General features: G+C 31.1%; 2 protein-coding genes across 3 annotated transcripts in view; both read left to right on the forward strand.

Moving 5' to 3' along the window:
* LOC108777646 (cleavage and polyadenylation specificity factor 73) overlaps positions 1 to 14416 on the forward strand; it is a 33820-nt gene that overhangs the window by 13332 nt on the left and 6072 nt on the right.
* Positions 4976 to 6934, forward strand: LOC108777647 (uncharacterized). 2 transcript variants are annotated; one of them, XM_018544589.1, is made up of 4 exons: positions 4976 to 5001; positions 5244 to 5388; positions 6329 to 6439; positions 6557 to 6934. In XM_018544589.1, exons 3-4 carry the CDS (start codon positions 6334 to 6336, stop codon positions 6871 to 6873), a joined length of 423 nt encoding a protein of 140 aa, XP_018400091.1. In that variant the 5' UTR covers positions 4976 to 5001; positions 5244 to 5388; positions 6329 to 6333; the 3' UTR covers positions 6874 to 6934. The 2 variants fall into 2 exon arrangements, with proteins under 2 accessions (XP_018400091.1, XP_018400090.1); XM_018544588.1 differs by lacking the exons at positions 4976 to 5001; positions 5244 to 5388 and adding an exon at positions 6094 to 6177.

The following is a 14416-nucleotide window of genomic DNA, read 5'->3' on the forward strand; positions in this document are numbered from 1 at the left end:
TAAAGTGTGATTTTTTCGATTTTCGAGGACACTTTTCGCACACTGCAACAAAAAATATTGTTCGGCACATGGGCGTAAATGTTTTTTCCAACGAATGTGCATGCGACCCTCGCCTTCGGCTCGGGACGCAACGCGCACATTCGCAGAAAAAACTTTTACGCCCTTGTATCGAAAAGTACTAATATAGACCCGTATTCAGAACGCACTTTTATCGATAAAAGCGCGCTTTTATCTCTGAAATTCTATAGTATACGTGACGTAAACTAGCATGTTAGTGCGCTAACATCGTTGTTAGCGCGTTCTGAATACGGGCCATAATATACACAGATGTCTATATATAGACATAATATTGCATATGTGATCTTAAGGGTCTGCGCACAATGGAGGAACAGATATTAGATATTAAAATATTAACCTATCCAGATACCAGTTACACCGAAATACACGATTCTGATAGGTTAATATTTTAATATCTAATATCTGTTCCTCCATTGTGCGCAGACCCTAACACCGGGAACACACATGTGGCTGCCGGCTGATGTCACACATACGCACTAACATGCACACAGGATACTCATAGGCCGGTATTCATAGTCGGTTCTTATTTCAAGACTGTCTTAAGTAATGTCTTAAGATGCTAAAGCGGCCCTCTGATTGGTTCATAACTCTTCAAGACTGAACTTAAGACGGTCTTGAATATAAGAACTGACTATGAATACCGCCCATAGAGAATGGACTGCGCGACCCGTGTGTCAAAATGGTCAACAAAAATGAGAGAGAGGGACCGTGGAAGACGGCCATCTCTCTCTCATTCTCTCTTCCATTACACCATGGAATGGAAAAAGATAGAGATGGCCGTCTTCCACGGACTCTCTCTCTCATTTTCGTCGACACATTTTGATACTACATAGATACGGGATCGCGCAGTCCATTCTCTATGTCTTTGGTCTAAATCACGTGATCAGAGAACCATTTTAATTCACTATTGCATCTAATAGATATAGTTTTATAACGTATGTACATATATATATATATATATATATAGAGAAAAATTTAGACAATACAGTGTCGAAGTGCAATAAAAAACTATTATTATGGTGGAAGTATTCTTATTTGTGTGAATATTTAATATCGGACTTAACCTAACCTAATCTAATCTTTCTACCTTTTGCATCAACTGTCATCAGCTTATTGGTCAAGAGCACTTATATTGATATTGAATTAAAATGGCGGTGGTTACCTAACCCAACCGACGCTATGTCGCATCTCTGTTTTCTAGGCCTCTAACCTATTCCTATTCCACCATTGTGCGCAGGGCCTAAAATATGTAATAACTATGGGACTGTTTTTTGTTTCTGTGTTTTAAGGTCTGAACTAATGCAAACAGTGCAATTTATTACAGTGCAGTATATTTGTTTCACTTCAACTTATTGCACCGTGTGTACTAGTTCAGACAGTGCAGGAACAAAAAACAGACCCTATATTTTATAATCTTTCTCTTTCTCTCTCTCGCGCACGCGCACGCGCGCAAGACAGAGTGACTACTGTTATCATATATGTAATACTACTATATGGCTAGATGAGAGAGAAGTCCATGTCCCAGAACCACGGTGCGGGAATATACTTCTCTCTCTTTCTCAGCGTACTTTGAACGTTGTGCGCATGCGTCGGATTCATCCCCTCCATCAATAATAAATAGAAGGATAAATATACATATATGTGCAGGGTTGCCAGACCGTACCATAATTATGTAAACGTACCATAATTTTTACTCTCGTACCATGTAGAATTTTTGAGTACCATAATCCATAAAAATACCATAATTTCATCAGCGTACCATAAATTTTATGTATTTCACCATACACATGTATGTCTTTCTACGCTCGAATAGAACGTGCGCGGATGCGGGGTACGCGGGAGTTTTTCAGCGACGGCAGTAGTGTGCACCAGTGCGAACTGAGTGTAGCATTCGCGTTTGAGTTTCGCTTTTGACTTTCGAGGATTGTGCTCGGCCCTGGTCGGTACAGTCGGTAATCGATATCATGCTGCTACCTACCATCTTTTCAACTCACTCACTTCTATGGCTGCTTTTGCGCGTGTGACAACAAATTTCAAAGAGCAAACTATACGCGATAACCTAGGCAAATTGTACGAATATTTCAGTAAATTGATTAGTTTTGTAATTTCATACACTGTATGACATATGATAGTGCACATGGAAAAATGTGACAAGGTCTGGCAATAAATAATATTGTCGAATTTTGTCATATAGAAATTTATTCAAGGTGAACTTCAAACAAAGAACTAATACAGTACAGAAGTAAACAAACCCTACTGTTAATGATCGTCTAGCTTGCCGCATATTTTTCTTCTTGAGTATTAGAAAACTCGGGGCGTGTTTTATGTTTCATGAGCAGAAGCAATCATATCAGAATTAAACATTGAAGTATTTTTGTTCGCCAAAGTGTAATAGTGTGTGTAACCATGAATAAAAGGCGTCGTTCGGAAACGCCAGAATAAACTTTATTGACTGAGCACTTTAGAATCTCTTGAAAAGAATAATCAGATAAGAAATCATGTTTCATATTTCGTAACACCTTTTTCTTACGTATTCTTCTATTACAATTTTTTAGATTATTTAAAAAAAAAAGTAAATTATATTGAATTTAATTTACATCTCGAAAATACTCTTTGCATGGTATGTCTCAATTTAATCTAGACGCAAAATAACGCAATAGACAAAAAGCACAATTTTGTTTTATTCCTTCCAAAATCAAATTTTTAAACAAATTTTTGAAAAAAATTTTTTCGCGCCATCCATAAACTATACATATGCGTACCATAATGTACCATAATATCGAGGCGACGGATACATAATTCCGATTAAGGCATCTGGCAACCCTGCATCGAACTAGCGGCATTCGTGCCGTGTGCAATGCGGACTTCGTCCTCTTGCATTTCGGCAGTTCGTTGTTCTGTCGAAATGCAAGATTGCTTTTTATTAATAATTGTTCGATGTGCGCGCGGTCATTGCTTGCGTTCGATCAGTGATCGTTGTCCGCACGTGTTAAGGAATGCAGCCTTGCATTTCCGCAAGTCGTTGCTATGCCGAAATGCAAAGGTTGCTTTGCAGTAATAATCTTGCATTTCCGCCAGCTCGTTGCTAGGCTGAAATGCGAGACTTAATTGTGGTAGCACTCGCGGGCTACAACAACATATCGACATGTATAATCAAAATTGATGCCAAATTTCGACATTTCAAAAATGATTTACATAAGATAATTTTGCGATAAAAATCTAACGTTGTGATTCAGAAGTCACTTGATTTATTAGAAAACTGAATGAAATTACTTACGTCCATATCCATGATATTGGACATTTGGGATGTGTACATATATAGATATAAACCCTTTACTGAAAGCAAATCTACTATTATTACTACGATTAATATGGCCAATATTTATGTCGAGTTAATACTTAAGACACTACCGTGTCTCCAGATTTACTTACTTGTATGAATACGTAACGATCACGGCCGTTTTATACGAAGACGGCACGAGAGAAGAAAGCACGAGAAAAAAAAACTATTCGACAAATAACGCGCGCCAAATCGTGTATGCAAAAATACAAGAATAGACGCATTCAGTAAAAAAGAGTTGGAGTACCTATACTCTAAAAAGAGTGCTACTAGAGCGCTCGCTGTTATTGGTGTATTTTTTTAGATTATCTAATCAGAATTTTAGATCTAGAAGAATACATACACCAATAACAGCGAGCGCTCTAGTAGCACTTTTTTCTGCTGAAAGCACCCAATGGTACTCGTAGAGATTCTAATATAAAGTCACTAGATATGAAATCACAAGCTATGGCACAGTATATACAGTAGCGCAACTCTCCTGATTTTGTGAAGCCTAAAATGGAGTGCGCATGCGAGAGTGAGGCGCGTAACCAATCAGGGCACTGTATTCTATCTCACTTCTTCTTCCTATTGTCGGCGTCTGTCAGCTCCATTGAAATGTCCATATAAGGCATTTAAAGGACCATTTAACGGAAAGTGGCGGGAACACGACGAATTTTACGTGAGAAGTACTACGTGTGATAAAGTGATAAGTGATACGTGTTTAATTATAATAATTATTCAGTGTATTCAGGTGTATTTAAGAAAGTGTAAAAAAACAGAGAACGTAGACCGAATTAGCTTTACGGAGAATAGGTTATCTGTACAAAATAATCGTCATTTTAAGTAAAAAAAAGTTAAATTACAAAATTATGAGAGAGAGAGAGAGAGAGAGAGAGAGAGTATTCTTGCATTTCCTAATCGGTTACTATATTCAATGTGAAAAAAATATAATAAATATAAGTAATTTTATTCGAGCCATATAATATTTCAAAATATGAAATACCACATTAATTATATATTCAAGCAAAACAAGTCATCATTGTATCAAAATGATGTTAAAATTATTCCAAAATGATCAATAAAAGTAATTTTTCAATCATTTTAATGTCATTTTGACTTTATTGTGACTTCCTGTTCTAATTCCGTATATATACAAGATATATGCTATACATACACAATATTGCTGTACAATTAGTTAATAATAATATATTTTGTGGGTATATTTAATTGCAAAATATAGTGTTAAGAAATAAATGTGCATCATATAATTGGCGGATGCAATCAATCCAACGCATGCGCACAACACTCAAAGTACTCTTAGAAAGAGAGGGAAATATACATATATATATTCCCGCACCGTGGTTCTGGGACCGCTTCCTCTCACTCCCTCTTATAGGCACTAGCCATATAGTAGTATTACATATATGATGCAAAAGTCTGTGCTCCCCGCTTAACACAGAGAATCGTTTCATCCTCGTTTAACATAGGCAAACAACAGGGATGCAATGATTCACTGTGTTACACAGTGTCTACTTGTGTCGTAGCTGGAAAGCAGCCTATACTTGTGTCATTGTAGTGTCGATGTGTGCAGTGAATAATCGGTAATAATTTTGTATTTTTCATTTACTGTTTTAACTACAAAATTAATAAACATGAGAAATTATTAAATCTTTTTTATTAGCAAATTAAATTGTTGGTAATATTTTGCATTGACATACATTAAAGATGAAATATGCTGAATATATGAAATGTGTCCGAAAAATAACCTATAAATATATAATTCTGACTGTTGTCTATTTATTAATTTGTTAGGTTCAGTTAACATTTTTAAATATTTTTCCAGCGATTTCTAAACATATTTTGATTGTATTTAAAAAAATGAGCAATAGAAGCGGATATCGGTGCGCATTTAAAAATTGCATTAATGTTAGCGGAAAAAATGATGGAATAAAAAGCACTTTATTTAGATTTCCTAAAGATAAAGAAAGGTATGTTTCCATATATATTTTTTAAAATAATTTTATATTTGTTTACATTTATATAACATGTTTAAATTTTTAATATAAAATATCTGTTTTGAAAAAACTCGTAATTGGTTATATGTATATCTTACAGAAAAAAAATCATATCACAAAGTTACATAATGAAATCATGTAATTAAAACAAGTAAATTACGTAATGGATTGTTCCAAATCATTACATTATGTTTTAAAATCCCGTAATTTGGAAAATCATATGATATTATAAATAATATTATCTGTTATGTGATTTTATAGTTATCAAATTTTAAAGAATTAAATGATAGGAATAGAAAGAAAAAACATATCATTGTGTTTGTGAGACTTCAAATTACGCGATTAAAAAAAAATCACGTATTGATTTAAAACAATCCGTTACGTAATTTACCTATTTTAATTACATGATTTCATTATGTAATATTGTGACGTAATTTTTTTAGTAGAGTAAAAAAATATATGTATATATAAATGTGTAACACTGCATGTTAATTAATAGCTAAATTATTTGTGAAAATATACAATATATAACGAATATATTATTTCTCTATATTTATATCTTTATGTATATATTATATTATATTTTAAGGTGCAAATTATGGATCACAGCTTGTAATAGAAAGGAACTAGCTGCAAAAGATTCTATTATTTTACATAATAGTTATAGAATATGCAAAGATCATTTTGCTGATACAATGTTTTTAAATTTTGAAAAAACACGGTTACAGCCACATGCTGTTCCATCCTCTCTGTTAAATAATAGTAAATATTAGTAAATATACATATAAAATTAAATATTTGAAATTTTTATTATTTTAATATTAACGTGTAAAACGATATTATATATGTATTTATTAATAATAATTATAAATTCACTATTACTGATATTATATTACTATTATTGATTTTATAGGCTTAATGCATGATCAAATAAACATAGGACCATTGGCAAGTTCCGCAAATACAAATATTCCCATTTCTTTAGAAGATCATTTATCAAATGTAAAACAAGAGAATTTATCAGGTATATCTATATATTCTAAATATTAACCTATAATATTATAATGTTTTATTTATATTAAAATATAACAATTTTTTTAACATGTATTTTGATTTTAACGTGTAGTTGATATAATTGCAGAATCTCATCACATAGAAAGAACAGAACATAAACAAAAAGACGTAAATATTCAGACATCTTTATCAGCAAAGTCACCACGAAAATTCCAACTGCTGAAAACATTAACACGTGCTCAATCAAAAATACGAAACTTAGAAATCATAAAAAAAGAAAAGCATATGGATATAAATATGGATGTATTAGATATGGCAGTTGATAAATTTTTTCCGCCAGAAACAGCACATTTTTTAAAAGCGCAAGCACGTCTTTTTCAAAAATTTGATAAGGGTAGAAAATATACTCCTGCTTTCAAACAACAATGCTTATATAAAACATGAATTGTATTCACCTGCATGTAAACGCGGCAGTAATATTAATTAGAGGTATCTTTCAGTGGAAGCAGCCATTAGCATATTTTTTGTCAAATTCGTCAATTAGTGCTTCTCATTTATTAGATATTTTACATAAAGTGATAATACATTTAAAAAACATTGGTTTGAAAGTAGTTGGTGTAACCTCAGATATGGGTTCAAATTTTGTAAAACTGTCTGAATTGTTACATATTAATATTGAAAAGCCATATTTTAAAATAAATAATCAAACAATATTTTATATATTTGATGTTCCACATTTGTTAAAAGCAACGAAAAATAATTTTTTGCGACATAATTATGTAGAACATGATAAAGCTACATCATGGCAATACATAACTGATTTATATAATATAGACAAAAATAAGCAGTGTCGTATTGCACCTAAACTTACAGATGCACATATTAATCCTAATAACTTTCAAAAAATGAAAGTTCAATATGTTTCTCAGGTATTAAGCAATACTGTTTCAGCTGCTCTTAACACATAATATAAGTTTAGATATATTACCTGCTGAAGCTGCATTTATAGCAGAGTTTATATATCATTTTAATAAACTATTTGACATTCTAAATTCCTGTACAGTTTATAATAGTAATCCTGATAAACAAGCTTTTGTAAATTCAGACGAACAAAGACTTTTTTTAAATGATACAATATTATTTCTTCAACGTATAAAAGTAAAAACTAAGATTGGAAAAGATATTACACGTTCAATAAAATCAATTAAGTGTTTGATCATTACTATTAAATCGTTGCTTCAATTATGGACAGAAATGGAACAATTTTCAACTTCTATAAAATTCTTACTTACACGCAGATTAAATCAAGATGCTTTAGAAAATTTCTTTGGTACTGTACGTACGTAATCAACATGGCAATGCTTACAACCCTACATCGATTCAATTTTATTATTCATTCAAAAAGTTATTTCGAGTAAATTATTGCCAAGTTAATACACGAAATTGTGAAAAAGACAAAGATGAAATGTTAATAAAATGTATAAACATTGCGAAAGAAGATACAGTAACAGAGTGCAAATTCAGACAGTTATTGATAAAAATGCTTCTGTTAATATGGAAATAGATGACTATGAATATCGTAATCTGTATCAATGAAGAAAATGCGTTTATGTATATTTGTGGATATTTGTTAAAACGCTGTTTCACAAAACATACATGCAAAACATGTGAATTTTTACTTTTGGAAAAAAATAATAATTTGAATATATCACAAATCTATAACTACTTCAAAGCATATGGTAGCACTGGCGTAGCCAGAAAAAAGTTTTGGGGGGAGCTGTAGCTTTAAATTTGTTATAATTATTAACTATTAATTACGCACATGGCACATAAAATATTACCCACACTTAGCGCGACCCAGAGCCAACGACGAGGACGTGATGGGTTCTGGCTCCATGTTTTTTTTATTTTTTATTTTTTTTTATTTTTTTTTTGTAATCTTATTATTTTTTTTGTTTTTTCGGTAATTTTCAGGATATATTCACAAGATAGTAGCGAAACAGATAGGCAAACTGAAATTTCCAAAATGTCTAATGAATTGTTAATATTAATTAATAAAATCGACCTAAATTTAATGCGCTCGAAATTTGCGGTTTCTGGATTTTATCTAGGAAAAGTGTTGTGTTACAAAATTCAAGTTATAGGAAACTTCCAGTGAGAAAGTTGTTGATCAATGTATGAATAAGGTTTTTACAAAGTTTAAAATTTTTTGAAACTAAAATGTGTTAATTATGCATTATTTTCCAAGAAGTGTGACATGCCGGTCGACCATAATGCGCCACGCGCTTTTTGGAAAATAGTGCCTAATTCACTAATTTTAGTTTCAAAAAATTTAAAACTTCGTAGAAACCTTCTTCATTCATTGATGAACAACTTTCTCACTGGAAGTTTTCGCTAACTTGAATTTTGTCACACACTTTTCCTTGGTAAAGTTCGGAAACCGCAAATTTCGAGCGCATTAAATTTACCTCGATTTCGTTAATTAATATTAAAAATTCGTTAAACATTTTGGCACTTTCGGTTTGCCTATCGGTTTTGCTAGTATCTTGTGAATGTATCGTTAAAATTTCAGAATTTTTCATGCATTTTTCACCTCAGAAACAGCGAATTTAAGTCAACAGCATTTATTGAATTAATGCTTTTTTCCGAGCCTTTGTTTTCCGTGCGCAATATAATACCTATATGTCGAAAATAGCCAAAGACTTGTGCTAAACCACGGAAGAGCTTGTGCTGTGTTTGACCAGGCCAAGTGAGTTGCTGGATTAGCACAAAATTGGGCTGCGACAGCAAAACAGTTTTTTCAGTGTAGTTGACATGTACCGATAAAGCGGATAAAGGCCCTTGCCCTTGCCTTGCATGTTAACCGTGTTTCTATTTTTGCAGATTTACTTTGTTACTAGAAACGCTCAAATTTTTTTTATAAAAAACAGGTGCGCTAAGTTTTTGGCAATAATTTAAACGTTTAAAAAAATTATATTTCTTTAAATATTAAAATAAACTACAAAATTATTGAAACTATTAAGAATTTCGGGGGGGGCTGTAGCCCCCACAGCCCCCCCCCCTGGCTACGCCACTGGTAGCACTAAAAAGAACATATATGGCAATTTACTTATTCCTAGTTCTGTATTTGTGTCTTACATTAAAGAAATGCATATTAAATTTTTTGAAAATTTTAAAATTATTAGCCAAGATAACGTAGTACGAAATTTTATATGCATACTTTCAAAAGTTGAGTTTCCTAATGCCTGCCCAAATTTACAAAAAAGTTATTTGATTAAATTTTATGTTAGAGTGCGTTTATATTATACACTAAAATTTATTAATAAAGAATTCAAAGAACAAAAAAGACATAATAAAAAAATAACTTTTTCAGCACAAATAAAATAATATATAAAGTTAATATATAATAATAAATATTAAATGTTAAAATTTTATATAAATTTTATATAAAAATGTTCATAAAAGTAAATTATTTTTATTTTTTCTGTATCCTACATTCTTAACTCTATTCCACATTCTCTATATTTTACTATATTATCTATCTTTTTACAAAAAATCCGCATGTCGATATGCATGTGACTCTATAATACGAAATCGAATACTATAACTTTTTGTGTACTTTTAATAATTTCTTATTCTTCCTTTTGTTTTAATATATTTACTAATTAAACTTTATGTTTAATTTTTCCGTGAATCCGTTTATACCATACAACCATTCGCACAGTTATTAAAGTTTAGAGATATTCCACTAGGACTAGGCCATCAATCAGAAAATTGTATATTAAATTAGTTAATTAGCAATGTGGACTATTAAATCTCGCCTATTTTCATTAATATATATAGATGCATAAATTATATACTTATCTATGTATAATATTTTAATGTTGTAAAATAAAATTTTTAATTAAATTAATCAATATGATATTCATATTTATACGTATAAATGTAGATAAAATTGATTAACATTTATTTTTTACGTAAATATTTCTGTTTTACTTATTACGTTAAAACGTTTTTTTCCAATTCGTACTATATGGAACATATATAATTTTTATAATTTTATCTATTTTATAATAATATACATTAATAAAAATATTTAATATTATAATAATGTAATATTATTATAATTTAACAATTATAATTAATAATACTATATATTAATACGAAGATAATTAATATTTAATTATGTTATAATATTGTTAAAATATTAATATATAATAAATAGTATAATAAAAATATATTAATATTTCTATATATTTTGTATAAATAATTTTATATATAGACATTTTTTGTAATATTTTACAAATAAAACAAACATTTATGTAGATATAATCATTTATGATTTAATATATATAAGGTTATATTTCGATTTTCATTACCTAAAACATCTAAAGTGCTAAAAATCTATAATGCATGTAATGTATACTATAAATTTTTAGTATTAGCAGTAGTATATTTGGTATATTAATATATATTTAGTATTGATATTCGAACAAAGCACCACGCACAATTTTCAACATGGCTGACTGTAGGACACAGATCAAATGCGTGGTCTACAATGGCAGTAGCAGTGGATGAGACTGTAGAAGTAAAAAATTGACCAATCACAATCGAATATGAGAAGAATTATCAACCGTGATTGGTCAATTTCTTAGGGTGCGTTCCGAGTTGCGCATGAAGCGCGTATACTGCATTACTGGTGCAGTGGTGCGTACGTTTTGAAATTGTTCCAATTTAGTCAATGCGCATGAAGCGCTTTAGTTATTCGGAACGATTTCCTATGCATTCTACATGGACATAGAAATATAGAGACAGAGCATAACGTTGCGGGGGGGAAGCCACTGCGGGACGGTGCGACGAGGTAATACATGCCTAAGTCTGATTGGCTGTTATTGTACGCATGCGCAAGTGACAAGTGTGATATATGTGCATGCAACTCTAACCTCTAACTGGGTTCAAGTCTCAGCACCGGTGAAGTCCTGACATGTTTTCTCGGCTTAGCTCTCACATAATATCTTGAAATTAAAATGGTGCAATGTTGTGTACCGAATTGTAGAAATAGATCCGACATTTAAAATTGGAAATGGACAAGCAGTGTGAACAAAAATCGTAAAATTACATTGTAATTTATGTATTTTTTTTATTACACTCTGTTCTCTGTTCTTTTTATTCTGCATAGCTTTTAAGTATTTTAATACGTATATTGCCTTGGATTATTATTATTATTAATTTATTTTAATACGTTTTTTTTTTTTTAAATGTTACTCTCGAGAAGAGTACAACAAATTTTGGTTTCACATTTTCAAGCAATATCACATGTTATGGAAAAATTCAATTCTATAATTTTTATTCTACGTAGTATTATATAATCCATCTATATAAATCTAAAATCCTAATTTGTATTTTTTTTATCTACACTAAGAAAAAAATTTGTGGTGTTAAATTTTAATAAATATTTCTTTGAAGTGTCCTAATGGAATATTTACTTATGGTAAATAAATATTTAGATAAATGAAAAAAATGATAGTTGATTCAAACTAATGATTCTTAGATCTAATAAATACGTCTTTAAATTTATTAAATGTTTCGCTGGAACTATTCAAAGAAATATTTATTAAAATTTAGTAAATTTTTTCATAGTGAATAAAAGTACCAAATAAATAGTAATTGTTTAATATTGAATATGCGTACATATTTTTATTTTTCTCATTAGAACTTCTATATAATTCCTTCTCAGATTTCTAATTATTGTTTTATTTTGTTAATCTTATTGGTAATGGGTTACAATTAATTTTTTAACAACAAATTTTTATCATTTTGTTTCGATCATTTATTTGCGATTGGCCGCTAAGTCGATGTTACACGATACTGAGCATGCGCATAGCTGTAGCCAATAAAATTTAGGCATGTACTCCCCCCGCATTTCAGAATAACCCCCCTCGCCTATCTTCGGAGCTAATGCTCTGTCCCTATATTTCTATGTCCATGGCATTCTATGCGAGTTCAAGATAGACACTATATAAGACGTCAATAAACAATTTCCAATAATTGTAATTTCTTCTTTAATACTTTTAAAAAAAAATGATGAAAGTTCCGATGACAGTTCCGACTCAAGCGATAGTGAAAATGAAGTCGAAGGCATATCTCTAAGTGAGAGATATGCAGAAGTTATTTTTTCTATTAATAAAAACAATAATAAATAAAGTAAAGGAGTCTTAGTTTAAAACTAATGGTGAAGTCGAAAGACAAATTAAGAGTCTGAAATTAAAAAACAATTTTCTTTTTAATGAAATAGTCAAAACGTAAAAAAATTTTTTAATTGTCAAAAAACGCAAATAACATATAGAATTAAAAATAATAACTTTACAATATCGCAAAACTTCAGATCGCAAATCTTCAAATCATTAACTTGACATGTTTCGACTCCGGGATTGAGTCTTCTTCAGAAGTATAAGTAAAAATGTAGTCCAAAAACCAGAATCATTGATTAGACAAATAAATCCATTTTCAAAGTAAGAAATTTATTGAAATGATTGATAGATCGGTAATAAACCTCAAATGATGGACGCATCCACATACAATTTTTGTATACAGACTGTCGAGTTTGTCAGAATGCATATTATTATATTTAACGACGACATCAAGCGAAAAATAACTGTACATCTGTACATTGCCAAAAATGACTGTGAACTGAAAAAATTTTTTTTAAATTTCTGACTCTTAATTTGTCTTTCGACTTCACCATTTTCTATTAATGGTAGATAAATCACGTGGAAAACAAATTGGAGTTGAAAAAATTATAGATTACGTCGATCGCGTAATTCTTAATTAATATAACATCTAATCTATACATTAAATAAATCAAGGTAAAATAATGCCATTATTTTTATTTTGGCTTACTTTCGCCATATCCTCTTCATTTAAAAATAAAGTTAATACTTTATTTTTATCCTGTAATAAGACCGGTAATTCATGCAATTGTTGTAATCGCTGTTCCATCGCAAATCGCAAATATTCGTCTGTTCACTGTTGTATTGTCCGGTACTCGTTGCTCGTTCCGAATTACAAATCATGCGCATAGACAGCATGAACGCATCAGATGCATCAACTGCCTCAGATCGAAAGAGAAGCAGTCAATGCGCTGAGTGGAATGCTATGAATTCAGTACGGTTAATACATCTGGGGAATTCAAGTACTCTCGAAGCGCTTTCGAAGCGCGCAATAGTTAATTCGGAACGATTTTCTATGCAGTCTACGCGCTTCATGCGTAACTCGGAACGCACCCTTAAGGTACTTTTTCATGCGCAGCACGCTGCTGCAGCAATTCGTTACTATTGGTTAAGAATTTTATGTAAGCTAGACGACGTACTTCCGGCGCAAATACATTTTGCCGCAGTTCGTTGAAGTTGAACCGAACGAACAGCAAGCAGCAAGCGGCAAAATCGAGAAAGCGTACAATATGTCCGTCGTTTCATTATAAAAATATTATTTATTGCAATAAATATTAGGAAAATAAACGAAAAATGGCTTCGGATAAGGTACGGATACATGTTTGTAAATTAGATCATTTTATACTTTACCACAAATTTGAAAAAGTAAAGTGTAAAGTATAAAATGATCTAATTTACAAACATTCGTACCTTATCCGAAGCCATTCTTCGTTAATTTTCCTAATATTTATTGCAATAAATAATATTGCCTCGATTTTGCCGCTTGCTGCTTGCTGTTCGTTCGGTTCAACTTCAACGAACTGCGGCAAAATGTATTTTGCGCCGGAAGTGCGTCATCTAGCTTACTTAAAATTCTTAACCAATAGTAACGAATTGCTGCTGCAGCGTGCTGCGCATGAAAAAGCACCTTTATACTAACAGTCTCATCCAAAGACATAGGCCGATATTCATAGTCAGTTCTTATATTCAAGATTGTCTTAAGTTCAGTCTTGAGGAGTTACGAACCAATCAGAGGACCGCTTTAGCATCTTAAGACA

The sequence above is a fragment of the Cyphomyrmex costatus genome, unplaced genomic scaffold (genome assembly GCF_001594065.2).
Source record: "Cyphomyrmex costatus isolate MS0001 unplaced genomic scaffold, Ccosl1.0 scaffold452, whole genome shotgun sequence".
Classification (NCBI taxonomy): domain Eukaryota; kingdom Metazoa; phylum Arthropoda; class Insecta; order Hymenoptera; family Formicidae; genus Cyphomyrmex; species Cyphomyrmex costatus.

Excerpts from the sequence above, each read along its gene's own strand:
- LOC108777647 (XM_018544588.1), top strand. The coding sequence starts at position 6,111 with ATGTTTTTAAATTTTGAAAAAACACGGTTACAGCCACATGCTGTTCCA. Across the intron at positions 6,178-6,328 it reads ATCCTCTCTGTTAAATAATA|GCTTAATGCATGATCAAATA; the intron begins GTAAATATTAGT and ends TTGATTTTATAG. Across the intron at positions 6,440-6,556 it reads AAAACAAGAGAATTTATCAG|AATCTCATCACATAGAAAGA; the intron begins GTATATCTATAT and ends ATATAATTGCAG.